This window comes from Colletotrichum tamarilloi (assembly GCF_030869305.1).
Source record: "Colletotrichum tamarilloi strain Tom-12 chromosome Unknown Scaffold_18.1, whole genome shotgun sequence".
In the NCBI taxonomy this organism is placed as follows: Eukaryota; Fungi; Ascomycota; class Sordariomycetes; order Glomerellales; family Glomerellaceae; genus Colletotrichum; species Colletotrichum tamarilloi.
This window is the reverse complement of record NW_026849401.1, coordinates 1-27,511: the sequence shown is the minus strand read 5'-3', so window position 1 is coordinate 27,511 and position 27,511 is coordinate 1. Positions and strand designations below refer to the sequence as shown.

General features: G+C 50.0%; 9 protein-coding genes across 9 annotated transcripts; 6 read left to right on the top strand and 3 right to left on the bottom strand.

The window, feature by feature from the left end:
* Positions 1-2,374: 2,374 nt before the first annotated feature.
* CTAM01_06411 (ABC transporter) lies at positions 2,375-7,234 on the top strand (the record flags this gene model as incomplete). The annotated part of the gene is made up of 1 exon (XM_060522438.1): positions 2,375-7,234. The coding sequence occupies one exon, from the start codon at positions 2,375-2,377 to the stop codon at positions 7,232-7,234; it is 4,860 nt and encodes a 1,619-aa protein (XP_060382697.1).
* A 1,375-nt stretch (positions 7,235-8,609) lies between these two features.
* On the top strand, positions 8,610-9,620 carry CTAM01_06410 (MNNG and nitrosoguanidine resistance protein; the record flags this gene model as incomplete). Its single annotated transcript, XM_060522437.1, has 3 exons — positions 8,610-8,819; positions 8,896-8,932; positions 8,989-9,620. 3 exons carry the CDS (start codon positions 8,610-8,612, stop codon positions 9,618-9,620), a joined length of 879 nt encoding a protein of 292 aa, XP_060382696.1.
* A 2,248-nt stretch (positions 9,621-11,868) lies between these two features.
* CTAM01_06409 (major facilitator superfamily transporter) lies at positions 11,869-15,910 on the top strand (the record flags this gene model as incomplete). The annotated part of the gene is made up of 9 exons (XM_060522436.1): positions 11,869-11,917; positions 12,014-12,171; positions 12,246-13,190; positions 13,247-13,292; positions 13,345-13,362; positions 13,425-13,503; positions 13,607-13,664; positions 14,141-14,377; positions 14,459-15,910. 9 exons carry the CDS (start codon positions 11,869-11,871, stop codon positions 15,908-15,910), a joined length of 3,042 nt encoding a protein of 1,013 aa, XP_060382695.1.
* A 770-nt stretch (positions 15,911-16,680) lies between these two features.
* Positions 16,681-18,293, top strand: CTAM01_06408 (MNNG and nitrosoguanidine resistance protein; the record flags this gene model as incomplete). Its single annotated transcript, XM_060522435.1, has 2 exons — positions 16,681-17,556; positions 17,616-18,293. 2 exons carry the CDS (start codon positions 16,681-16,683, stop codon positions 18,291-18,293), a joined length of 1,554 nt encoding a protein of 517 aa, XP_060382694.1.
* A 531-nt stretch (positions 18,294-18,824) lies between these two features.
* CTAM01_06407 (FAD binding domain-containing protein) lies at positions 18,825-20,490 on the bottom strand (the record flags this gene model as incomplete). The annotated part of the gene is made up of 6 exons (XM_060522434.1): positions 18,825-19,034; positions 19,096-19,285; positions 19,338-19,386; positions 19,437-20,154; positions 20,214-20,354; positions 20,416-20,490. 6 exons carry the CDS (start codon positions 20,488-20,490, stop codon positions 18,825-18,827), a joined length of 1,383 nt encoding a protein of 460 aa, XP_060382693.1.
* An 807-nt stretch (positions 20,491-21,297) lies between these two features.
* On the top strand, positions 21,298-21,758 carry CTAM01_06406 (uncharacterized protein; the record flags this gene model as incomplete). The annotated part of the gene is made up of 3 exons (XM_060522433.1): positions 21,298-21,427; positions 21,483-21,532; positions 21,585-21,758. The coding sequence occupies 3 exons, from the start codon at positions 21,298-21,300 to the stop codon at positions 21,756-21,758; spliced, it is 354 nt and encodes a 117-aa protein (XP_060382692.1).
* A 492-nt stretch (positions 21,759-22,250) lies between these two features.
* Positions 22,251-23,444, bottom strand: CTAM01_06405 (fumarylacetoacetate hydrolase; the record flags this gene model as incomplete). The annotated part of the gene is made up of 6 exons (XM_060522432.1): positions 22,251-22,464; positions 22,516-22,612; positions 22,676-22,932; positions 22,991-23,049; positions 23,112-23,350; positions 23,414-23,444. 6 exons carry the CDS (start codon positions 23,442-23,444, stop codon positions 22,251-22,253), a joined length of 897 nt encoding a protein of 298 aa, XP_060382691.1.
* A 655-nt stretch (positions 23,445-24,099) lies between these two features.
* Positions 24,100-25,566, top strand: CTAM01_06404 (uncharacterized protein; the record flags this gene model as incomplete). Its single annotated transcript, XM_060522431.1, has 2 exons — positions 24,100-24,427; positions 24,473-25,566. The coding sequence occupies 2 exons, from the start codon at positions 24,100-24,102 to the stop codon at positions 25,564-25,566; spliced, it is 1,422 nt and encodes a 473-aa protein (XP_060382690.1).
* A 73-nt stretch (positions 25,567-25,639) lies between these two features.
* Positions 25,640-27,169, bottom strand: CTAM01_06403 (uncharacterized protein; the record flags this gene model as incomplete). The annotated part of the gene is made up of 2 exons (XM_060522430.1): positions 25,640-26,734; positions 26,999-27,169. The coding sequence occupies 2 exons, from the start codon at positions 27,167-27,169 to the stop codon at positions 25,640-25,642; spliced, it is 1,266 nt and encodes a 421-aa protein (XP_060382689.1).
* Between the last annotated feature and the right edge of the window lie 342 nt (positions 27,170-27,511).

Genomic DNA, 27,511 nt, shown 5'->3' with positions numbered 1-27,511 from the left:
CCTATAAAATAGAGGCTCGAAAAACGGGTCTTAATCTTATTTATAATTATAATCTTACTTAAACGTATCTCGCAATTAGGGTATAATTATATTATTATTAATTTAAATAGCGTCGCAGTAACTAACGTATTTAGCCTAGGTTTTATAATTAAAACTTTTGTAATTTTAAGGGTTATAAGAGTTATATTTATAAAGTCTAAAATATAACGCCTTTTAATAAGCGAGCGTAGGGGTATAAACTAAATAATAATAATAAAGCCCGAAAAAGTACTAAAAGTATTTAATAAGGGTAGTAGTTATAATAGCGTATAGTAACCGTTACCTAAGCTAATTAGGTTTAGTATAGGGAGAGAAAAAGGAGGAAAATAACTTTATTAAGGGGGTTAGTATAGTGCGGTAACCCGCACTAACAGTACGTACTAAGAAAAAGTATATAAGAGGAAGGTTATAGAGGGAAGAATAAATAAGCTAAGGGACTAACTTTACATGATTATTATTAGATTATTATCTTATAAAGGCCATATAATCAATTACGAATGGCGCTCCTTGGGACGACAGGCCATTGCTTTACCTTAGTAACGATGAGATAGTTTTCGGTCCTTTTAGTAAGTCTCGGTCAATCTCGGTTAGTGACATTGGTTAAGGGTAGATAAAACGTAGCCCTAGTTAATCCACAATAAGTATTGAAGAACATTTTCCACATGGCTGAGACTCCAGTATACTCACTTTGGAGTCGTTACTGTATGTTGCTTGCAAGATGATGAAGGCTTACTAACGTTTTATGCTGCTATGGCTCCTTATGTTCTTCTCCATAGGTTGGTAGATAACTAAGTTACACAATGAGGCAAAAAGCTTGCGCTCAGCGTGTGCACATACTGACCCCCACCTGATTTGAACAGATAACCTTTCGATAACATCTCGAGGAGTCTCAAGCTGGAGTCGAACGCGCTACCGTTGCGCCAGAGGGCCGATGAAGCTATACCCACATCTGAGATGAGTGTTGTGGATGCCGAGTTTTCGGTGTGGGGGCGGTTATCTCTGACACAGTACTACGTATCTCTGACACAGGTGGGAAAGTAAAACGAAGCGACCTAGCCTCGAACACTGGTGTTCGCGGGCCTGGTATTAATAGAGAAACCAGACACGGAATGCCAATGGAAGCAAAATCAGGTCGAGTACTTTGAGTATATAACGATCCCACTCTTCCACCTCCTCAAATCAAACGGGAGCGATGGCCTGAAGGCTTCCGCCTGACAGGGCAATACGTTATGCAGTGCGGAAAGAAGCACTCTTAAATCTCCTGATGTGCAGAATTTAATCGCGAAATTAGTACGTCACACTGTTGATGCAGAGAACGAAATGGTGAGCACCGATTTGGCAATGCTGTGGTCAGCTTTGTTGCAACCGTTTGATGGACTTGAGCACTGGCGATGCTAGCCACCACGTGCTAATGTAAACGGCAATGCCAATCGAAACAAAAGATCAATAATGTTGCATCAATTGCACTCGTGCCCTTGGTGAACATGCTTGTCAATGGCTCGAACAAGTAGCCATCATGGGACTGGTGAGTCGGGCGGTATGCAAAGCAAAGCGATTCCCAAAAGGGCAATTAGAGGTCGCACGAAGACCCCAATAATCCCAGGCATCCAGGAACTGTGCCTCTCTAGGGCTTGGAACTAATGCCATCATTGGCGGCATCGGTGGCTGATGGATCTGACAGTCATATGCTAACCACATTAGGCAATTGGAAGTTCATTCAGACATAGTCTAGCACTTTACAGAAGTGGTTGCTGGCCCAGCGAAGACGCGAAGATGCACGTGGAATCCTCCGCCATCCATCAACACATCGAGACCTGTCCAATGAGACCTGTCTGCCACGATTTCAGAGAGTGTCTGCCTCATCTAGCCCCTGTTGAGGTTTTCTCATATCATGTCCTTCCTGCACCAGTTTCCTGCTCTAGCCTGTGATGCGTGCAGCTCCCTGGCCAGACGAAGCCTCTTGAATGTCCCAAAAGAGCAAATGTCAGGAAGGCGTCCTCGCTTACCACCATGACCGTTGGGCAGATATATCTGTATCGCTTAGCCCTATAGCTATGCTGACATGGAGGTGCCATTCTTGGCATAAAGTTGTCCCTGACTCCTGGCTCTTTATCGATCTCTATGGCCCTTCAAATATCTTGTGACGTGCCAATGATTCCTCGGGGAATTCGTCCGACATATCCAAAGATACCATCTTCTTGTTTTCAAACATTTTGCCGGCGACTTTCTTCCATCAGTATCGCAGAAAACCACCTTACCGACTCCCACAACTATACTCCCCCTTATATCACCGCACGATCGGCAATCTGACGCCGACTTGCCGCTCAATTCTGCCATGGCGGCACCAAAGTCCGCATTATGGCGCCAAGTCGGTGTGCTCTCAACTAAAAACTTCCTCATACTCCTCGCCCGCCACCCCGTCTCAACAATCTACACCGCAATCCTTTTACCAATCATACTCACAGTGTACCTCGGCATTGGCAAGAATCTCAACAGCCCATCGAACGAGTTTGGAATTGCAGATCCTCGACCTATAAGATCACTAGCGGAAGGCCTGGCCGCTTCTGATGGCTCTCGTGACACTGTAGTTCTCGTCAATAGCGGACTATCAGGCGGCGATGTAGACCGCGTAATAGCGGCAATCTCTGCTCAGGTTTCTGCAGCCGGGAAAATTTCAACAACAATCACAAATCCTTCCGATCTTGGCTCCATTTGCCGCTCATCCTTCCGTGCGACTACTACCTGCTACGGTGCCGTCGTTTTCCATTCTTCCCCCACTGAGGGTGATGGAGGCCTTTGGAATTACACGTTGCGAGGGGATGGAGTCTTTGGGTCATCATTCAAGGTCAATAACGATGACAGTGATGTTCAAGTATATACGCTCCCTCTTCAACATGCCGTCGACTCTGCCATTGCCAGCCTGAACTCGACAAATGGTAGTTCAGCGTCTCTCGAGAACGTCCAGGAGTGGGGTTTCACCGACGAGACCGAAAACGAACGACAAGCCAGCGTCCGGAGGAAATACCAAAAGACTTTCATCGATTATCTGGCAGTCTCCTTCATCCTAGCGCTGATTGGCGTTAGCTACCATCTGCCCGGTCACGTCGCAACTGAGCGAGAAAAGGGGCTCTCTCAACTCATTGACTCAATGATGTCCACTCGCTATGACTGGGAGCCCCAGGTCATCCGCATGTTGTCAAATTTCTACTCTTTCGCCACAATCTACTTCCCAGGCTGGGTCGTAGCATCGGTCATAGCGAGGAGCATGATATGGAGAGAGACTAGCATTGGTATTGTTCTAGTCTTCTTCATCTTTGGTGGCCTGGCTCTTACTTCGCAAGCCATCCTCGGCGCGACATTCTTCAAGAAGGCTCAGCTTTCCGGTGTCATCAACTCTCTGGTCTATGTTCTTATGGGTGTTTTGGCACAGGCACTCCCCAACCCAAACACTGTCGCCGTCGCTGTCTTGAGCCTGCTATTCACCCCATGCGCCTTTGTCTTCTTTGTAAGATCCATGGCGCGATTTGAGGGCGAGGGACAACCGATGAATCTTCTCAAGACACCACCAGGAAGCAATTCTACCCTTCCAGGCATTGCAATCTGGATCTTCCTGATCCTGCAGTTCCTTTTCTACCCACTGCTTGCCGCCTACGTTGAACGTCAAATTCATGGAGTCGGCTCTGAGAGTCGTAAAATCTACAAGGGTGACGGTGTCCGGCCACAAGAAGCTATAGTCATTGACGGCTTGACCAAAGTTTATCGCCCGAGCTTTCTTCGACGGCTGTTCTCTTTCATATCTGAGCCTCGTGCTCCTACAGTGGCCATTGATCGTCTTAATCTGACGGCAAAGAGGGGCCAGATCCTAGCACTTCTCGGTGCCAATGGAAGTGGAAAGAGCACGACTCTCGATGCCATCGCTGGGATCAGCCGGTTCAACCATGGCGGTGTCTCTATAGATGCCTCTGGTGGGATTGGTATCGTGCCCCAGAAGAACGTTCTTTGGGATGAGCTCACCGTGGCCGAACACATCACGATCTTTAATCAGCTCAAGTCTCCGTGGAGCCTTGCGAGCAAGGAGGACTCCAAGCACTTGATCGACTCGATTGGCCTATTGACAAAGCGAAAGTCCCAATCACGACATCTGTCTGGCGGACAAAAGCGCAAACTCCAGCTTGGCATGATGCTGACTGGTGGAAGTGCCGTCTGTTGCATTGATGAAGTGTCTTCTGGTATTGACGCGCTCTCAAGACGGAAGATCTGGGACATCCTTCTTTCGGAACGTGGCAAAAGGACCATCATTCTGACGACGCATTTCCTCGACGAAGCCGACTTACTTGCCGATAACATTGCGATACTATCTAAGGGCAGCCTGAAGGCCGAAGGCTCGTCTGTAGCCCTGAAGAACGCTCTCGGAGACGGCTACCGTATCCATGTCCTCAATGCAAAGGATTTGAGAGCTCCTCCAGAAATAAACGGCGCTACATTAGCTGTGGCATCAAATACCATCATCTACACTGCTCCCTCATCAAGCATCGCCGCCGATGTAATCCGTCACCTTGAGACTCTAAGCATTTCCTACCGCATCTCCAGTCCAAATATTGAAGATGTGTTCCTCAATGTGGCCGATGAGGTGCAAGGGGAGGGTCTTCAACCCCTTAGTCAGGGTAGAGCCCATGGGTCAGTCGACTCTGGCAAAGGCCTCACAGAAAAGTCTATTGTTAGTGGTGGACAAGACTCGTTGGGACTTCAATCTGGCCGTCAGACGGGAATCTTTGAGCAAATCCCTACTCTGATTCGCAAACGCTTCACGTTACTCAAGACCAACTGGGTTCCATACGCCATCGTATTTCTTGTTCCGATCGTTGCAGCAGCAATTATGCAGCTCCTTATCGCCGACGAGAGCCCTGCTAGCTGCGATGTGGCAGACTTTAGTCAAGCTTCTGCAGAAGGCTTCGATGACTACAGAAAGGCCTTTGACCGAGCTCTTATCGCTGCTGGTCCTTCTTCCTCTTTCTCTAGCTCATCATTTGGCGACCTTTTTGGCTTCTTGCTTCCGGGACCCAATAGCTCCACGAATACCGAACTTGCGCAAAGTGCCACCTACGCCGACCTAACGCGATACATGGAAGGCCATCGCAAGAATGTCACTCCAGGTGGGCTTTGGGTCGGCAGCCCAGACACACTCTCAACAGTTGCCTACCGAGCAGATAATGAGGGAACAGGGACAGTCCTCTCAGCGGTCATCATGCAGAACCTGCTCAGTATCGTCAAGACAAATATCAGCATTGCGACCACATACACCCCATTTGACAGCGTCATCCCCTCTTCGACCTCATCCACAGTTCAGTTGGCCATATTTTTCAGCATCGTCTGCTCGATTATTCCGTCGTTCTTTGGACTGTATCCCAACGCTGAGAGACACAGCCACGCTCGTGGCTTGCAGTACTCCAGCGGAGTGCGGTCGCTATCTACATGGACGTCGCACCTCATCTTCGACTTCGGGGTCTTCTTTCTCCCTCTCCTGGTTGCAGCTATCATATTGGTCGTCTCCTCAGACATCTGGTACGCCCCTGGCTACCTGTTTCCAGTGTTCTTGTTGTACGGCATCGCCTCGATTCTGCTGTCTTATGTTGTTTCACTGTTCACCAACAGCCAAGTTGCGACTTTTGCTGCAATAATGGCCTACAATAGTGTCGGTTTTGCGATCTATTTGATCGCCTTTCTCTACATCGTCACCTTTTCGCCGTCCATTGTCACAGATCGCAACATTCTGATAGGACATTACACTATCTCGGCCTTCTTTCCCGTCACATCCGTCTTCCGAGCCCTTCTCATTGGTCTCAATACCTTCTCATTGGCATGTTCCGCTACCGGTCTTGGATATCCAGGCGCGACCAAGGCGTATGGAGGTCCAATCCTCTACCTCGTCCTGCAGGCGATACTGCTGTTTGGCATTCTTCTCTACCACGACAGTGGGAACAAGCTACCTGCGATATTCAAGCGCAGCAGGAACTCCAGCGACGGAGCTGAAAAAGCACACGAAGACCCAGAGATTGCCAGCGAGCTATTCCGGGTCGAGTCGACTACGAACAGCGACGGGCTTCAGGTCAAACATCTGACGAAGAAGTTCGGTAGCTTCACTGCTGTTGACAATGTCTCATTCGGTGTTCGCCAGGGAGAAGTCTTCGCGCTTCTCGGTCCCAACGGTGCCGGAAAATCGACGACCATCTCACTGATCCGGGGTGATATCCAACCGAGCCGTAATGGCGGCGATGTTTTCGTCGAGCAAGTCTCCGTCACCGACCAGAGAGCACGAGCCAGGGCAAATCTCGGAGTGTGTCCACAGTTCGACGCGGTCGAGCCCATGACTGTCATTGAACATCTCCGGCATTACGCCAGGCTGCGTGGAGTTGGCGATGTTGAGGAGCAAGTTCAAGCCGTTGTGCGTGCCGTCGGCCTCGATGCCCATGCCAATGTCATGGCGCAAAACTTATCAGGGGGCAACAAGCGTAAACTCTCCCTCGGGATCTCCCTCACAGGGAACCCGTCGGTGATACTGCTTGACGAGCCATCTTCAGGCCTCGATGCTGCTGCGAAGCGCATCATGTGGCGAACACTCAGCACAATTGTGCCAGGTCGTTCTATACTTTTGACAACCCACAGCATGGAAGAGGCTGATGCACTTGCTAACCGAGCTGGCATTATCGCACAACGCATGTTAGCCATAGGTGAAGTTGAGAAGCTTCAAAGCCGCTTCGGAGACTCACTATATGTTCATCTGGTCAGCCGCACTGCTCCACACTCGAAATCGGAAGAGATGGATCGCATGCGAGACTGGGTTCTACAGCAATTTCCCCCAGCCCAAGTGGAGTCTCAAACATTTCACGGCCAGTTACGGTTCTCAGTCACGGCATCAGATGTGCTGCAAAGATCTCGGCTGGGCCAACAGAGCAGAAGAGAGATGCAGAGTAGGGAGAACTGCCAGTTAAGTGCAATCGGTCAACTTATCGTGATGTTAGAGGAGAACAAGGATATCTTGGGCATCGAGCATCAAAGTGTCAGTCCCACGACGTTGAACGACGTCTTCCTTTCCATCGTTGGTCAGCATAATGTGCAAGAAGAGGGTTACGGAACAACTGCTACTGAGAATGGAAAGAAGAAGATCAATTGGCGAAAGATCTTCCTTGGATTTTAGCCGCCGCTTGCTATGCAATGCTATCATTGCTGCCTTGTAAGACTAGAGATGATTTGAATGGCCCGGAGAGCTGTTAAATCTAGACTTTATAAGTCCCTTATCGTAGTGTTTCCCCCACATTCGTTTCAACGTACTAGGATGGTATGATGTTGTGACCCCTCCAAACCACGGAACAATCATTCAGAGGTCGAAGCACAGCGCATAGTAATATTGGATACCTGATTACTCAGGTAACTGACTACTTTCTGGCACATGGAGAAATCTCCTTGATAGGAAATGCACTTGTACAACCATGAGGTCTACCCAAGTCAGGTTATACACAGCCTGGCCCTTTCTGCCGAGCGTCTAACTTGTGGTTGGGACTAAAAAGAAGCAAGTCAATGGTTCGAGTGGGCTCCTCGAGTAAGTAGATGAAGGTATCAATAGACAGACTTCTCTTCATCGAGAATGGAGGCTATCGCAGTCCTACTAGTATTACCTCAACCATTATAGTGATTAGCGTCCTCGTCAATCACCACTTCCTCATATGCATCTTGGCGAGCTCCACTTCAAAGTTGAAGTGGCTACGATGGAGCCGATCTGCCTTACAACATGTCAAGCCATGTCAAAACCCTCAAGATTCTATAGCTCACGAAGTCGCGGACGAAGTTCTCCGGCCGGTTGCCACAAACAAACAGATTGGGCCCGTTGTGGGATTTCCTGAAAAGACTAGAGTTACTGAGGAGACTCTTTGAAGGCTCTTTACCCCACCTGGCTTAGTTACATCTTTTTGACGTCAAGATGCTTGCCTGAACGCAGGGGAATGAGACTGATCATGAGCCCGCTTTAAGAAATATGGGTAGGGCAAGCTGATGCTCATTGATCAAGTTATTGGTGACTCCTGCATGCAAAGTGGAGCGTCTGATCTGTTGGTTGGACAGGTCCGATGGCCTGCAGAGACTGTCAAGATTGATACTCTACTTGAGAAGGCGAGTTGACCCCTGACCGAGAACTAATTAAAGTGAGCCTGGACTTCAGCTGAGAAGACGATCACCCGAATGACCCGCTAGATAAACTACATGTTCTGACCGACCGAGCAAAGCCCACATTGACTCAAGGGACACATGTATCAGAGCATTTCAATGACGAATTATTATCCATCCGGACTAACATGTCCGCTCTTGATCTCCACAATTTGTGCTGGTGAGGTCACATAACTGTGGGTAACTATGTCAATCATAGGCCATCAAAAACACACTGCCGGAGGTTTTGCGACGGAAGGCGACCTTGCTCTTAAGTACAAAACATGCAGTTCAGTAACTGAGTTCAAAGTTTCGAAGAATAGGCCAGAGTCATTCATCTACCTACAGGCTACCGCAACTGTGCAACGTCTGAAATGCACATAGATACCGACGTCGACAACGGCGGTCACCGAGAACCCGGCGCCGCAGCGCAAGCCTCCCGAGACGACCAGTCAAACAGCGTGCTGAATAGCCTCGATACTCAAAGGGCAGACCTTGTCGGGAATTGGATGAAAAGTCGCTTACCTGAGCACGAAAACCTTCCATCGCAATCAGTCAGCTGGTGGGACCCAGGGTTGGCAGCAGTAAGTGCAGCCCAACATAGGCTCAGCCTCGAAAACCTTCACAGTGCCTAATGGAATTTACCTTGTGCTTGCTTAGTTACGAAAGCATATCTCTATGATGTGGTGCAGAAACAGTAAGTCTCATCCGCGCTCTACGCGCTCACTTGCAGCCACAGCTCACCATCTTCAGCTTTCATCATCTGTTTCTCGATGTTCCTCATCCTCTGCCTTTATTGGGGCATTGTGTTTCGCATCGAGGAAAACCTCACCTCTCTCCTCTGTTTTGTTGTCGATTTTGATGGCAAATCTACTCTCTACAACGGTATCACGCCTTTAGTAGGTCCGACGGTCACAAAATTGGCGAACGAGACGCTGTGGAGCCCCATACCATCAATCGGATATCAAATACGCGATGCAAACGAGTTCGAATTCGACCCCATGAAGGTTCGCGAAGCGGTCTATCACTTCAAGGCCTGGTCAGCAATCATCATAAATCCAAACGCAACAGCTTTATTGCAAGAGGCAGTCTCGATCGGAAACTCTTCCTACGATCCAACAGGCGCAATTCAAATCATCACCATGTCTGGCCGAGATTCATTTATGACATATAGCTACATCTTGCCAAGCCTCACGTCCTTCACGTCAAGTTTGACAGAAACATTCGGCAAAACATGGGGCGGCATGGTAATGGCCAATGACTCCCTGACAAAGGAGACTCTTCGGCAGGCCGCGAGTGCCGTCAACCCCGGGGTGTCACCTTTGATGTTAGATCTGCGGCCGTTCGGCCGCCTGCGGCAATCCCGGCAGTTACCTTTGGGTTAAGCTTTCTTATCGCCCATCTCGGTTTCACCTACTACCTTGCAGACGACATGGTAAGTCCGAGCTTCTGATGCTTTGATACAAAACTGATAACGAGGTTGGTATGTAGAAATGCATTGTGCCTGAGGGTCATCCTCCCGTGCACTACTGGCACTACGTCATACGCAGATATTTATCACTCATGGCAGCCTACTTCTTCTTATCGCTGGTCTACTGTTTGATATCGCTTGTCTTCCAAGTTCCCTTATCCAATCCGCCAGCTTCGGCAGTGGAGGTCGCTAAGAATCCGAACGCTTATGGGAAAGCCTCGTTCATCGTCTTCTGGCTGTTGAACTTCTTCGGCATGGCAGCACTCGGAATGGCCTGTGAGAACATGGCCATGATTATCGGCCCTCGATGGGTTGGTTTGTGGTTAACGTTTTGGACTCTCACGAACACGTTGACCGGATTCTGGCCTCCCGATATTGCCCCAGGGTTTTACCGGTGGGCGTATGCATGGCCTTATCATCATGTGATTGAAGGCAGCCGACAGATTTTGTTCGACTTGCAATCGCGCGTTGGCCTCAACTTTGGCGTTTTGATTGCGTGGGTGTCGGTTAACACGATTTTGTTCGTCCCCGCATGTTACATCTTGAGGTGGAAAGATGAAAAAGAGATACGTCGAAAGGAGACAAAACTTCCACACTTTCACTTGCACAGGTATGATTTCGAGAAGCAAATTCCCAAGCAACCGGGAGTTGAGCCGCCAAGACGGAAAAGGGGATTTCTTCGGGCTTTGTGAGGGTGTCGCGAGTTGACTAAATAGTTGATAGCTCTTGGAACATGGCATGTAACAATGTGCTGCAAGATGGCACACTTGAGTAACGCTGTGACTGCAAAACTCTCAATACAAGAGACGTAGCAAACGCGGGTGTCGTAGTGAAGACGTGTCATAGCATAGCAAGGCGGATTATGGCATAACTCCTTACGCGACCACAAGCCCATGGGTCATCTTCAGGACCCTTCGCTGAACTTACGTTTAGATGCAAGTGATAGCCGTTGATTTTGACCATGCAGCTGTATCCGATTATGGAACCGATGATAGGATTGACTCTCTCGGGACGCGTTTCACTCGAAGCATCCCTCGCGGAACACTAATTATTGGCCGTGCGAAAACATCTGACGACCCCATTCCACCACCCAGGTCGCCTCTCGTTCGCCTTGGCAACAAATAAGTATGAGATCACATGAACGCCATAGTGTACACCGTCTGTACATAATCATTGGTGATCCTGGGGGTCTTTGGTTCTGATTCGCTATCGAAGTTAGAGTTGAAGGTGGCATCGGAGCTGCGTGAGTGCGGCGTGGATATGCTGGCAACCATGATCTAGGTGGTATTCGTAATCACCCCTCTCGGAATTCTGGCGCTCATGCTTGCATGCCTAGAAGCAGCCTGCAGTTACACGACATACTTCAATAACCTGACTTCATCATTGTGCTCTGTCATCCTGTAACGGCTTTGACGTCAAAGTAGTGAAACCCGTTGTCAGCAACTCGGTTCCGAAGAGTCCGGATGAAAACCAACTGTCCCAAGCGTTTGATGAAAACATAGACTGTAACAGGTAACATACCAACTCGCAAAGGGTAACCAGATTTCCTTTCCGGCTTGCGACGTGGGGAAAGGCCTTTTGCCTCGAAATTCAGATGGTCGAGTGAAGTTAGTGTAGACCCAAGGTTGGGAAAGCGGTCCCACTGGGCGGGCGTGGCAGACTCCAAACCATATTCAGCACAAACCCCAGCGAAATGCCAACCCTCAGTTCCACGGCCGCCCACCTCAATGCGACTCAATCTGTGTTGAACTGTGGGAAAAGACTAAAATCCCAAGAAATCCAAGTGTTCTTCCTCCCGTACCCCGCATTCTTGGGCCGAACGTGCCACCCTTGACGGGCACCTGGGTCAGGGTCATTGGACGAAGGCCACCCGGGACAGGGCTGGGCTTTAATGCAGAAGACATCTGCCGAAGAAAGTCTGAAGGTGATAAACTGTCCGTGCCAGCTATTCAAACTTGCTTCCCGCTCCTTAGTGGCTTTGGATAGATAATAATAGGGGCCGGTCACTACCTTGACCCCTCATTGAAGCTACACTAAATGGGCTTGGCCGTTTTCAACGTCGCATCCACAAGCTGCTAGGCAAATTTTCCAGCCGTCAACGTAGTATTTTCGGAAGGTCGCGTTCAAAGGATTCCGAGCATCGTCTCGGCCCAGCTGTCAAGATGGTGCTCTCCACAATAGACGAGATACCAATCGAGTTTGATAAGAAACGTAAGCTTCCCTACCCCTCTCTGTTTGCTGGCGCAGGAGTAATTCTCAGTATTCGTGACAGAGCCAGGCCTTAACGATTGACAATGTCTAAAACAGAGTATAACGAGCCGACGACGGTCGATGTCAAGTCCGAGTCTATCCAGTATGCGGACGAACCCGTACAGTTGGAGTGGACGGAAGAGGAGGAACAGGTCATCAAGCGTAAGCTCGACTGGCACACTGTCCCACTGGTGACGACCTTGTACCTTCTCTGCGTATGTGATTTTCTCCTCCCGTCAAAAATTAGCTGGCTGTCGCACCGCCACTGACTTGCCTATCTTCGGGGTAGTTTTTGGATCGAGCGAATATCGGAAATGCCAGGATCCAGGGCATGGCCAAGGATATCAACCTTGAAGGATACCGGTTCAACTGGGCCCTGTCAATATTCTACATCATCTACCTTCTAGTCGAAGTACCGAGCAACATTATTCTTAAACGCGTCGGCCCACGATTCTACCTGCCATTCCTTGTCGTTGGGTTTGGTTTAGTCTCACTCTGCACGGCTTTCGTACGCTCATATGAAGGACTCATCGTTGCCCGCGCCTTCCTGGGAATCTTCGAAGGCGGTGCCATGCCAGGGTTCTCCTTCTTTCTGAGCAGCTTCTACAAGAGAGAAGAACTCTTGTTCCGGCTGGGAATCTTCATTTCAGCAGCGTCATTAGCTGGCGCATTCGGTGGCCTGCTTGCCACTGGTCTCTCTCGCATTCCGGAATGGGGGTTCGACAGTGCACCTATCCATACATGGAGGAACATATTCTTCTTCGAGGGATTCGTCACAATGCTCTTCGGAGGCTTCGCACCTCTCTGGATGCCCACAAGTCCCGCCACCGCTTACTTCCTTGACGAAAGACAACGAGCAATTGCGGCAGAGCGTCTGCAGCGCCAGCACAAGGCCGATGTTGATCAGAAAGTCACTCTTTCCGACGTGAAGCGAGCCGTGTTTTGCATCCATAACTATACATGCGCCTTCGGCTTTTTCCTGATCAACATCACTGTTCAGGGAATTTCGGTATTCATGCCGACCATTCTTGCCGACTTGGGCTGGACTGCGACGCGAGCGCAGCTGTACTCTGTACCGCCGTACGTTGTGGCTGCTATCACAGCCATCATCATCGCGTGGTTCAGCGACCGAACACGTCAACGCGGTATATACCTTGCCGTGTTTTCGATGATTGCTGTTATCGGTTTCGCCATTTTGCGATTTGCGACCGAGGCTAACATCAGATATATGGGCGTAAGAGCTCTCTGTCCTTTTGTCTGCCTCCTTCGTACATTCACTAATGATCCCAGGTATTTTTTGTCACAGCAGGTGCTTTCCCAGGTGGTCCAGGATTTTGTGAGTCAACTCCTTTCGTTGCAGTCTGATTCTTTTGCTAACATCGTTGCAGTGAGTTGGGCGATGAACAGTAAGTCTATGACCTTCGGTCGACCCAAAGAAGGTGAAAAAAACTGACGCACTCGATAATAGACTCAGCAGGCCCTTCCGTACGCGCAGTCACCAGTGCCTATGTTGTTTCAATCGGCACCATGGGCGGAATCGTTGCGACGTAAGTAGATGTCTCTAAGAACCTGTCAAACGGCTATGACAACACACATCAGTCTCTGGCTCTAATCAAGCAATGCCTGCACTTTCGCTGACGTTCACGATAGGTGGACCTACACGTTCAAAGACGCCCCGAAGTACTTCACTGGACACACTATCAATCTTGTGGGCCAAAGTCTAACAGTTCTGTTGGCGGTGTTCGGCATATTCTATTGCTTATATGAGAATAAAGCAAGAGCTGCTGGAAAGAGAGATCACCGCCTGGATGGACGGACAGAAGCTGAACAGAGTCAACTTGGTTACAGGCACCCGTCATTCCGCTACATGTCATAGGGTAATCAATCGAGGTAGTTTAGCGGCTGAGTGTTCAATCCAAACTCGACCCATCCAGCACAAAGTTGTGCCCTTCAAGTGGACCGTTGTGGTGCCTTCCCGATGGTACCAAAAACCCGAAGGCGTGCACAAGTGCATGTAGCTAGCCTACTTGCTGCAGTAGTTACACGTGATAGATTATGCAGGTGAGATTTATCGTCCTGATTGAGAAAACGCATCTGGTTCTTCATTTAGTTGCATATTCCCCCGCATTTAGTTTGACCAGTCCTGTTCAGCTTCAGAACGCCCCAAGTTGATGTTTACGGTAGGCTCCTATTGGCTTGAAACCAATCCTTACAGATACGATGCGGCTTCTGAACACACGAACGAAGGAACTGCGCGTTTTCACCCACTCTCGCATTCCATATGCTATCCTGTCTCATACTTGGGGCTCTGAAGAAGTCACACTTCAGGACCTGCTCGCCGGAAACGCGTCTAGTCTTGAAGGTTATACGAAACTGGATGGGGCTTGTAATCAGGCATCGTCGGATGGGTTCGACTACATAGTAAGTTGAGCCTGGCAGCCCAGTGTCCCTGACCCTGAGCTCCCGCAACAATAGCAAGGTTCCCATTAATTGACTTCGCAGTGGATCGACACTTGTTGCATCGACAAGACAAGCTCATCTGAGTTGACGGAGGCCATCAATTCCATGTGGGTCTGGTATCAAAACTCTCGTGTCTGTTATGCATACCTTGAAGACGTCACCCAGGAAGATGTTGATGTTCTCGGTGGCTACTCTAAGAGCTTCATGAATAGTCGGTGGTTCACGCGTGGCTGGACGCTTCAGGAGCTCATTGCACCTTCTACCGTCGTATTCTACTCAGATGACTGGTACGAAATTGGTACACGAGACCAGATGCGAGAACCTCTGGGGAAGATTACCGGTATCGACCACAAGTTCTTCGAATATGGAATCCTAGGTCGATACAGCATCGCCCAGAGAATGTCCTGGGCTGCGAAGAGAAAGACTACCAGAGTCGAAGATCAGGCGTATTGTCTGCTTGGGTTGTTCGGGGTTAGCATGCCTCTACTATACGGCGAAGGTGAAATGGCGTTCATCAGACTTCAGGAAGAGATCATGAGGCGAACGGATGACCAGTCAATATTTGCCTGGTTGTTGCCTGGACATTCAGACAGGCCGTCTCGCAACACTGGGTTTCTCGCCAAGTCCCCCTCTTGTTTTGATCAGTCTGGCAGCGTCACCAGGATCGATGCCGACCATCGCGTGGCACCGTATTCGTTCACAAATAGAGGCATCCAGATCGAGATGCCGATACTAGACCCGAGCAGCTCGAAATATGGCTTCTCATTCATCCCCGGAGATAACAATGAGCAGATTGGTTCCGCTGCAGGAATCTCCTTCACTTTCTCTCCAACGAGCACGATAGCTATACTCAACTGTAACAAAGCGGGCCGTCAGATAGGGCTCTATCTCGAGAGAAAAAACGATCTTGAGCCATTCTACAGGTGCAGTCACAAGCTTGGCTTTGTCTCAGTTCCAGATAATTGGGTTAAGCAGGCAAGACTTGAGACCATCCTCGTCAGGGCTGAAGATCCGGAAGATATGGAATCGCTGTGGGGCAAAGATTCTGATGCGCAGCATATCGTCGTGGAGTTGCCACAAGAACTGGATCATGGGTACTACGACGTGAAGGCATCCCCGGCGGATCGTTGGGCCAGTAGTGGCCCCTGGAGCCACTCCATCATGCTGTCTTACGACGTTGAAACTAGCGGCAAAGAAGAGGTCCCTTATCTACATGTTCAGAACGCAGAAACTGAAAACGGCTTCTGTTTGTTCTTCAAGTTCAAGGCTCCAGGTCCGCATAACGCGTGTCTTCTGATGGACGTGGCCGCCGGAGAAACTCCAACCATTCCACAATCATCATCATTCATCGTTGCTGGTCCGCTAGCGGAAAGCCGCCTGGAAGGAGAGGGAAAATTGGGAAAAGTCACGGCTGAGCTGAACTCTTCACGATTTGCGAAGGTCTGGAAGATTACGATGGAAAAGAGTCAAACCACTTTAGATGCACTGGTCTGATAGTTTTGAAGTTGCTGGTGCACAATAGAAACATATGTCTCAGCTAAGTATTTCAAATACACGGCTGGCCCTGACAGGTACTAATCAGACAGTCAGAACGCCGTGATATCACTTCAAATTCTTTTCTCTGTTGACGTGGGGTCCCGGGTCATGTGTTAGCAGAATCTACTGCGACATGCCTTGGTTGGTCTTGACATTGCATCGGCTTCTTCATCAAAGCTGGGATCGAGGTTCCGCAACCTAATCGAGAGATGCATCATGATTCTCAAGCTAACATAAGATCGAGGAGCCGCCGACGCTAGATAAAAAGCACGAAGGCCGAGACGCCCGCCTGCTTACTTACACAGATTGCAGACTGACCTTGGACAGGGGTAGTGTCTTTTCTAGCGCAACTCCGTGACCTCTGATGTCATCTCGAAGCTGGGTCGAAAGCCCAATGTACCTCGTCGCGACAAGTACGTGTTTAACCAATCGAATGGCTGTACGGCGTAGCAATCCCAGCGAAATTGTTAACAGGGACTTGGTCGTCTCACTGGATCTTTTGCACCACGCATCATCGACTTGCACGCTGGAGGATTTGACGTGGAATTGCCAAATTCGATGGGATGTACATAAAGCCAAGACACTGACAGCGGCAGAGGCGTATTCCAGCAGTTGTTTCGGTATTTTTGATTGAGTGTGATTCAAGCCACTGAAGCAATCTGACCGTCAATCGGGGGAAATCCTTCTCAGTCTGCAGAAAGGAAGTCAATTCGCCCAACCCAGGAACAATGGCTAGGTCTCAGTCACCAACCTCACCGGCCCGTACCGAAGTCGATCACTCCAAGAACGATGGCCAAGACAACGAGGAAAACGGCGTGCACCATCGTCACCAAAAACCTCACCACTCTGTTGGATTCTGGCACCCATCAATGAAAAAGGTTCGCGCCCATGTCATTCGGTTATGGTTTCAGACGATCAGCATCCTCTTTCTTTTCATCCTCGCAGTCTTATCAATGTACTGGGCTGTTCTCTTCCGTACCGAGGACAACCTGAGATCAATCATCGTCCATGTCGTCGACTTTGATGGACAGTTTTCTCCGTACGAATCAGTACAGCCAATTGTTGGGCCAGCAGTCGTACAGACCGCGCAGAAGTCACTGGACAAGCCAGGCCCGTCACTGGGATGGACTATCTTACCGCCTTCATATTTCAACAACGATCCTACAGCAGTGAGAATGGCCGTGTACGACTGGGATAGTTGGGCGGCTGTGATAATTCACCCCAATGCTACAGCAGCTCTCCAAGAGGCCGTTGCGACTGGAGATGCAAACTACGACCCCTCAGGCTCAGTGCAGATCATTATACAAACCGCGAGAGATTCGACAACGTACCAGAGCGACATTTCACCTTACATCACCCAATTTACGGAGCAATTTACGCAACAATTTGGAAAGCAATGGGGTCAGACTGTTATGTCCAACACGTCCTTGAGTCGAGATAACCTCGCGAGAGCATCTTCTGCTGTCAACCCCGGCATTGCGCCACTGATGATTGATCTACGCCCCTTCCAGCCTGCTACTGCTACACCTGCAGTGAGCATTGGTCTAATTTACTTGATCATCATGGCATTCTTCTCTTTCTCTTTCTTCTTGCCAATTCACTCAGTAAGTTGGCATAGTCATCGCATCCTGTTGATATACAGCTGCTAATCTACCCTACGTAGAAATACGTACAACCGCAGGGTCATCCACCTTTACACTTCTGGCAGCTCATCATCTGGAGATGGCTGGCTACGATCGTCGCCTACTTCATCATCTCCCTCAGCTATAGCTTAATATCTCTCGCCTTCCAGATACCGTTCAGCGCGCCCCCAGCTTCACCAACGGAGCCAGCCCCTACATTTGGAGCTACAGCTTATGGCCGCGGCACCTTCCCAGTCTACTGGATGCTCAACTTTGTTGGCATGTCCGCTCTAGGCCTCGCCTGCGAAAACGTCGCAATGATTATTGGGCAGCCATGGACGGCTCTGTGGCTCATTTTTTGGGTCATATCGAATGTTTCGACATCCTTCTATGCCATCGACCTAGCACCCGGATTCTACCACTGGGGCTATGCTTGGCCACTCCACCAGGTTGTTGAGGGCAGTCGCCAGTTGCTCTTCGACTTGCACTCCAGGATCGGATTAAACTTTGGCGTGCTTTTCGCCTGGACAGCAGTCAACACTGTGCTCTTCCCATTCTGTTGCTACTTCATGCGATGGAAGACGGAGCACGACAAGAGAAAGGCGGAAAAGGAAAAGGGTCGATATGTGGTTGAGACTGAGGATGGTGAGAAGGAGTATAAAAAGCCTGAAGGGCAGAAACCACCCATTAGAAAGCGCGGCTTCATGAGAGGTCTTTGATACCTCAATGATCCATGCTTATCTCGACTAATTAAGAGTTATAACTATCCCATAGAATAATTAGTCATTTGAATATGTATCTAATTTTTCTTATGTTGCCAAGTTGAATACGCACTTGCTGCATATATAAGCTCCCTTGCCATAGGCTTCGTGACATCAGGAACGTGAAGATTTCCACGTATCAAAATGTAACACCATGTCAATTTGCAAACATCAAGTCAAAAATATTTGGCATCATGGCAAAGTTCGTTCAGAGGGCCTTGCGGGAGCTACAGGGCTTGGCTTGGGTATTGTTAGTGGTGGCGGGGGGGTCTTAGCACGATCAGCGCTAAGATTTCATAGTGATCCTTAACTCTACAGCGGGTCCAGGCAGGGAGAAAATGGAAGTAAAGGACGTGATGCTATCGCTGCGGAACAAAGAGTTAGGTATACACAATATGCCGATTACCGAGGCATGCTCCAAAGCCCGTAATATTATCACCAGTACGCCGAAATGCCCAAATTCCCTGACTCAATTGAAAGCTTGGTTGCTCACAAGTTGGCGTGGGGTTTGTCGAAGGGGTCGCTCTTCATCGCTTCTTCGACCTCCTTGTACGCATCGTACCCGTACAGCCAGGGCTGCACCTCAGGGCACGTCCACCTGCTAGGGAACGCGCCCTTCAGCTCCTTTCCAAGTTGTGACAAGAAGATTTGATCTCTGGCCTCTTGCTCAGGGCCGTCATTCATATGGAAATCGTGGCGCTAGAGAATGTCAGAGACTGTCGTACGATGGATGCCCGGAGATCTAACGAGAGAAACTCACCTGCTTGAATGTTTCCCTGACGATAGATTCGCCACGAGCCTTGCGCAACTTCTCGTATGATTTTAATGCTGCAGGAAGCTGCGACTTAGACTTGATGTGACCAAGGAGCAGTCCGAGGACAGCACCATCCTCCACAGCTGAGTTGGCACCCTGTGCGAGGTAAGGTAGCATGGGGTGGCATGCATCACCGCTTGGCAAGCGTCAGTGAGGGTCGACATCTCATATTTGAAAAAGGTACTCACACAAACACAAAGTTTGACTTCTCGTTGACCCAAGAAGTCATCTCCTCCCCTGGAAACATTTTAGCTCATACGATGATGGGTCTGAACACGAAAACTTACTATGCATCAGCTTCCACTTCTCAACACTGTCAACCGAGCTGAGGAATTTCTTCAATATCGGATCCCACTCATCAAACCGGCTTTGCATCTCTTCGATTGATCCTGCTTGACGGCTCACACCCTTGGGAAGATCATCGGGTGTAAGCAACACCAGGTTGTACATCTTCTCCGCTCTCATCGAGTACCCAACGCAGTGAGCACCGGGACCGACCCAGAAGTGGACCTGAGGCTTCTGAATCCACTCTCTCAGCTCCGGATCCGTGACCTCATCGAGGTTGAGAACCACACGGTAGGCAAGGTCACCCGTTGCCAGGGGAGGGTCGTCCTTCTTCAGGTAGCACGCACGCGACCGCGACCAGAGTCCATCGGCGGCGACGATGAGATCTGCCTTGGCCTTGATTCCAGACTGCGTCGTAAGCTCAGGAATGTCGAAGTCGATGTTCTCGACCTTCTCGCCGAGGTTAAATGTAACGCCGAGTTCCTTGGCGCGCTCATAAAGTGACAGCTGCAGGTCGACGCGGTGCAAGTCGATGAATGGTGCTTGATACTTTGCGCGAATATTCTTGTTGAAGTTCTCCTCCAACGCGAGCACTTTTCCAGAGTAGCGATGCACCACCAGATCCGTCGGCTCAGATGCCGATTTCCACAGTCTGTCTGGCAGACCCCATTTCTGGAGAATGCGCGTGGAGTTGGGCGTTACTTGCAGGCCCGCACCGACCTGGGGAATAATGTCAATAAACCTCATTTGGGGCCCTCGAACTTTGAGATGGGGCTCACCTCGAGGAGCTCCTTCGCGGACTCAAACACGATGACCTTGTGTCCCGACAAAGCGGCTGCCACTGCGGTGGCTAAACCACTCAGCCCGGCGCCGACAACAATAATTTCCAGTTGGACTGGTGATCTGATATGCGCTGTGACCTTCATATTCATCGTCAGCATTGACGCGTGGAAAACCCGTCTTCATGGAATGAGAACTCACCGCCATGTTTCCGTTGCTGTTGGGTGAAGATGCGTTTGCCCTGGGCGAAAACCAAGAGTTGAGCCAACGGAACATTTCAAAATTGCTTGGCGATGAGCTGCAGGTCGGTAAATATGCAGAACCAAGATCTGGAAAAACACGTCGCGATGGCAGGAATCCCTTACCCTCAAATCCTCAAATCTTCAAGAGGTGGTTGCAGCTGGGTTCAGCAGTTCAACCCATGTTCTTTACTTTCGCGGACATAGGGGCGCCGGCAAGTCCCTAATGCAATCCCCGGAGATCCCCCACACAAGCCGGAAGCACGGGATGCGTCCCATGGGGAACAACTAATTGCTAGTAATTAGGTGGACGCCAGTGGCTGAAGGCGGTGGTCACAGGTGGACAGAAGTCTCGGGATATCCGAGGATCCACGGGTTATCCGCCAAAGTTGTGTCCCCAACAGCGCCAGTTCGACGACGAAGGTAAAGGTCACGGGAGAATAACCCAAAAAGGCTTTAGATTGGTGGGACTGGGCAGATGGAGGCGAAATCGGCAAAGCCGGCATGAGAACCAAACTGTCTCCAACTCTGGCACAGAAGCGATGGAACAGTCAGCTTCCAGACCATTTTGTGGGTTGACTTTCGGGTGCGACTTCGGCGGAGCTCAAGCCGCTATCTGCCGGATATATGGGAGTTGTCAGCGGCCATCGGGAGAAAGGTGCGGCACATCATCGTGGACCAACATCACGCACGTACTTACGCGGCTCATTCTACCGGAAGACAGTCAAAACTATACTCCTTGCTCAATCATCTCACAACAAGCCGTTGCGATCAACCATCACAATCTTCAACGTCATCACTTGCCTTGTTCCATCACCCCTCATTCTCACAACAACCCCGCATCATGGCGCCCAAGGGTCCTTTCAAGCTTGTCACAGTCAACACCGCACCTGAGCGTGCGAAGAGGCTTATCGGCCGCATGACTGAGGCGCTCAAGGATCAGTACACGATTGACTATGTCGCCAACTGCGAGAGTAAGTTAAATAATTCATCCATAATGCAAACTCTGTAAGCTGACGGTATCGACAGCAATCGCCGAGGTCGAGGGCAAGGTGAAAGAGCACAAGCCAGACGTCCTGGTATGAGTGACCCCAGCCAACCGAAGCTTCTTCAACTAATCAACCTGCGCAGTTCTGTGCATCAATGTGGACAGCGGATGAGGCAGAGCAGATCCAGGCTACTGCGAGGTCAATTGTCCCGAACATTAAGACCCACGCGATCCCTCATGGGCTGCAGGTTGAGAGGGGGCCAGATGCTATTGTTGAGCACCTCCTCGAGAAGGTTCCTCAACTGCTCGAGAGCTAGTTCATCCACCACATTGAAGATAGAATGAATTGAATGAATAAAATCATCTAATAGAAACCTTGAGAAATGCTATATCCACTACCTTGATCGGGTATCAATCGCAGTAAACCTTCTGGGTGAGTGATGTTGTGCATCTAGCTTTGGATAGTTCATCGTAAATCTAAGAAAGGACTGTTTGACTGAGTACCAGGTGATGCAACTTTTTTTAAGGGAGGCGAGGAAAATGCAAACCATCCCATGGAAATATGAATCGTCATGGCGTGGGATAGGAACAAACAATGCACATAGTCATCCGGGATTCAGGGGGCGTGAAGTGCCATCAACGATAGGAGCTTGGAATCTTGCAAGACATTCATGTTGGGAATTCATGTATCATTTAGTCTAATCCAGATGAGCAGCTCATCAATTGTGTCCTTTCACTCAATGATTTCGCCAAGTCTTCGTGCACCTCAATTCATTTCATATCGCCTTGTCCTACATGTGCTCTCGCATCTACTGTCCAACCTCATTCTGGAAGGTGTTGACCAACGTGCCGATATGGGGAAGAATCTCAACGTGGAACTCGTCAGCGTCCTTCAGGGTGACCTTTGGTGTCCGGCCCAGGCCAACTCCAGCAGGAGTTCCGGTAATGATTACTGTTCCAGCGGGTAGGGTTGTGCTTTGAGACAGGAAGCTGATGAGCTTGGGGATGCTGAAGATGAGGTCGCTGCAAGGCCTGTCAGTATTGATGAAAGGTTATGAGAGCAAGTGAACTTACTCAATGGGAGAGTCCTGGAGAACTTCGCCGTTCTTCAAGCCACGCATCTTCAGCTTGGTTGGGTCAGGAATGAGATCCTTGGAAACCAAGGTAGGGCCTGTTGGAAAACATCTTGTTAGTTTCATGATCCCGTCTTCACAAATACCCTAGGATAACCCACCCAATGGACAGGATCCATCGAATCCCTTAGCGAAGCACCATTGCGACTGGTTCAGTTGGTACGTCCGGGAAGAGACGTCGTTGCAGGCAGTATAACCCAAGACATAGTCCAGAGCGTTGGCCTCGGAGACGTTCTTAGCGGTTTTGCCCAACACGACGGCGAGCTCAGACTCGTAGTCGCCGCAGTCGTCAGCCTGGGTAAGCAAAGGAAGTACCGTAGGCGCGGGCCATGGGTCTCCTAGTGCAGTGCTTGGCTTCCTGTACAATGAGTTAGCACTGATTCTCCAGCGGTTTACACCGACCCGGGCGATCTTACAGGAACACAGTCGGGACCGTAGGCAGTGCCAGACCAGTCTCCTTTGCGTGTTGGACATACTGTTTGTGGTTAGCTTCATGTCTCTGGCCAGAGTAGTAGAGAAACATCATTGGCTACTCACGTTCAAGCCGATGCATCGGATCGTTCCGACCTCCTCGGCAGAGACGGGTGAGAGGACGCGGTCAATGACGGCCCGCTCCTCGGTCTTGGAACCCGGCTTGATGACGCTGGATCCGGACCACACCACAACCTTCACTTCCTCGCCCTTGCGCACAGCGAGACCAACATCAACAGACTCTGATTCAGGCTCACCAATGAGGATCTTGTTGGAATCAGAGCGGGGGACAAACCGCACGAAGCCTTGAGTTTGTCAGCGGCGGCGTTCTAGTGTTAACATCCATTCGTGCGAGATGAAAAACTTACGGGTGAAGGGCGTTTGTGTTTGTGAAGCCATGGTGTATGTGTTGTCTGGTGCGTTCCTCAAAGTCAGATGTGCAGTGGTATCGTAAGATTCGAAGCTCAAGTCAGACTTGGAGTGGCAGTTCGGATGATATTCACCAGCAGGAGGGTAGAAGTAAGGGCCGTTCCCGCATCGTGAAATCCGACTGGAGAAAGCCCGCTAACCCTGCTGGGGTTCTCCCCCGCACAATTGCCGATGGTTGGGGGTGGTCGGCTCGGAGGTCCGGGAAGTTCGAGAGTTCGCTCCTAGATCTTGACGCCGCGTCGTGCTAATCGTAAGTCCATCCACCGTGATTGGTCAATGGCCGGCTGACACATTGACGCCTGCGGAAAAGCCGGGCAACTCAAAGGCGCAGCTGGGGGAATTGTGGGGGAGTTGCGAGGATGAGGGATGATGGCGATGTGGGATGGAGGGGCCGAGAAATGAGGGGTCGCTGTCGGCGGCACATGCGCCGACCATCGCCGACGTCGTGGCTTTGTGGATTCGCCGGTACTTGATGACGGTTTGTTTAGAAATGGGCTGATCAGAGTGGACGTCTTGTGACAAGAGCTATCCGTTGTCGGTCGGAGCTATTATTACTTGCTTTCCCTGTCACGCTGTCGCGTATAAGCAGTCCAGCTTTGACAACACATACATCCAGACACTTTTCATGAGGGATACCGACCAGAGAAGCTCTCAAGCTGCCAGAAGACTCACAGCCATCGCTGCAACGATTACACCGCGAGATTCACAGATATCATTAGTGGGAGAACACCAGCAGAACATGTCTGGAGCACAGGAACAGGCGCCTCATGGCGCCGAGTACCGTCAGCACCTTCCAGACATCAGCATTCCTCGCTTCACGATGATGCGCAATCAGGATGCTCACGAATATGCCAAGGTGTTCAAAGAGAGCGGCAACCCGCCGTGGCTACATGCCCTGTACCTTCATTGGCGTAGCCTTTTCAAAGAGCCATACACCGGCATCACAACAGATGGTGAGATCTGCCGTGACACCCAAAACCACTAACTTTCCCGCCAAGAAACCATAATTGACCCGGATTTAGGCACGGTCAAACGGGACTTATTCAAAATCGCCGACGAGGGCGTGCCGATTCAGCAAATCGTCGATGCTACAAACGCGGTTCTGTCACAGCTAGACGACAAGCAGAAGACAACCCTCTCATACCATATCGATTCCCCGGAATGGCGATCATGGTCGAACCCCGAGTTTCTCCTCAGCGACAAGGGTTTACGGCTGGATGAGTTAAATCCGCAAATCCGCGACAGCATCCTGAAAGTCCTCGAGACGACGCTATCCCCTGAGGGGTACGCGAAGGCGCTCGGTGCCATGCGCGTAAACGGCTTTTTGGGCGAATTGGTACAGACACCCACCATTTGCAACGAATTCTCTTACAACTTTGTCCTCTTCGGACTGCCCTCGGCGACGAGGCCATGGGGCTTCTCATTTTACGGTCACCATCTGTGCCTGAACATTTTCCTGTATCAGGGTCAGATTGTAGCATCGCCGTGGTTCACTGGGGCAGAGCCGAACCTGATTGATGATGGCCCATACAAGGGCACTCGTATCCTTGAGACCGAAGAACGGCTAGGCTTGCAGCTTATGCAGTCACTCCCAGCAAACTTGCAGCAAAAGGCGCAGACCTACAAACTCCTCAAAGACCCCGCAATGCCGAAAGGACGGTGGAATCACGACGACCAGCGACATCTCTGCGGCGCCTACCGAGATAACCGAATTGTGCCGTATGAGGGCATTTTGGTGTCGGACATGACAGCCGAGCAGCAGCAGCTGGTTCTTGGTATCCTGGAGCAATATCTCATCTATCTTCCTCAGAAGTCCAGGGAGATCCGGGTCAACCATATCAAGTCTTTCTTCCAGGAGACGTACTTTAGTTGGATTGGCGGCTTCGGTGACCAAGATCCCTTTTACTACCGCATCCAGAGCCCGGTTATCCTCGTGGAGTTTGATCACCACTCAGGAGTCTTCTTGACAAACAAGGAACCCGCAAAGTTTCACATTCACACTCTTCTTAGGACGCCCAACGCCGGCGACTACGGTATGGCTCTTCGACCACTGATTCCTGGTATTGAGCAAGATTTTGTGTGGGAAGGTTAGGTATACCGCGGTCTCTAGGAATCGGGTAGAGGCCACCAAGTCGAGTGTATGTACTTTTAATGAGAAGTATCGGCTAGAGCGCACTCCATTTGCCCCATAGTCTGCCACCTCTGTTTCCCTTAGCTTCAAAACCCAACCTCTCTGGCGTTCCAACGTCAATCCCGAACCTCTCATCCACAACTGGAGCATCCAACAAGCTATCAATGCTGTGAGAATCTGCCTCGGTCGCACTGCGACTCCACCACCCCAAGGCGAATGTGTATCCCTGAAATATTCGGTCGAGTTGCTGCTTATTCATCCATTCAGCGTCTTCGGGAATGTGATTCGCACACAATTCACTCCCTGCGAATAAGGCCATGCTGCTTGCTATTGAATGAGGGCTTCGAGGAAGAGTGCCTTTGAGATCGACCATGATGTAGGCCGTCAGTCCAAGGATCATCATGGCACCAAGCAAGATCTGAAGAATGAGTTTCGGCGTATAGTTCATTATCAGGCGAGATTCTTCTCGTGAGATCGTACCGTTTACACTTTGTTTTTCGTTTTGCTCCTTCGTCTGAGTTGAAGCGACGATAGGCGTTCGAAAGATGCTCGAATCCATTACCTGAACCATGAACTTGGTGTAGAGGCCGTTTACGACATCGATCAGTTGATCAGGATTCTTGGTCAAATCGTCCCTGCTGACCCCTGTGGTTCCAGAAAGTATGTATCTGAAAAATGGATCGGCCGGGTCATCCGAAATCGAGTTCGTAACATTTTTATCGAAGTGAGGTTGGATACGGTAGGGGAAAAGATCTAGCTCGGAATCATCGCGGGTGAGGTTCTTTGCAGTTGACTCATTAGGAGTCGGTGTGGATGTGAGGCTACTTCTTTGAAAGATGATTTCGCCTTTTGGCCCGATGAGGGACGTGAATTTCATCCCAACCTGAACCTGCTGAACAACCTGCGCACATACGAAAGGGCGTTCTGCGAAGAATATCCCGATCGATGGGCAGCCCATCGGATTATATGGACGAGCCGAGTCTGGACTCGTTTTGCAGGGGGAGCATTGTTTACTGACAAGAACTCCAATATCGAGATCAAAGAATAAGCCCACCAGCCCGTCTGTTTTATCTCCTGTGGCTTTGAATGACACATTCCTAACTTGACTGTCATCTCCTACCCGACAGGTCTCCGGAAGTAAGTCAATAGCGGTTATCGTTGTCGACACTGCGCCTCCTGTGGTGGATTCTCCCCTATCTCTAACTGTAGCTGGGTGACAGAAGAGTCTTGGTCTCAGTGAAGGCACCTCGATACTGAAGTTGAACTTCTGATTCGAGCCACCTAATTTCAAAATATGGTGCTCATCATCGGGTGAGCTTACGGAGTCGAACGATGGAAACACTAGATCATTCCATGTCGATGAGTCCGGGCTTTCTGTCTTGTTCAGCCGCACATCATTCAGAAGCGTCGCTGCACCGCCATCGTTGACAGCACTATCACTCCAGTCCAGGTTCCAAGTATTTTTGAGCTGAGTATTGAAGTTGATATTCGTGGTGAACAGCTTTTCAGCCCACAAATTGGAGACGACAATCGATAGAACGCTGCCTAACAACGCCGCGAACATGGAAGAGGATAGCCCAATATGACCTCGTCTGAGAGCCTTGCATAGTGCAACAGGGGTTACTTCCCCCATCGGATTGTTCGTAATTCCTTGATATGATGGTAAGTCAACATACCCACTTCCTGGCACCCCCCTGTTTCTGGCACCACAAAAACGATGGGATCACAACCCAACCTCCTCATTACTATTAACTATTGATCCTCAACCACACCCACTACAATACAGCTGCCAGCCTCACTAGGGCATTCAGAGTCGCTGGATTCAGCCGTGATAACCTCCTTTTCACCCGCTTCGATTTGAGCCCGATGGATATCCCTAATGTTCGCGAACTTCGTATTGGGATCG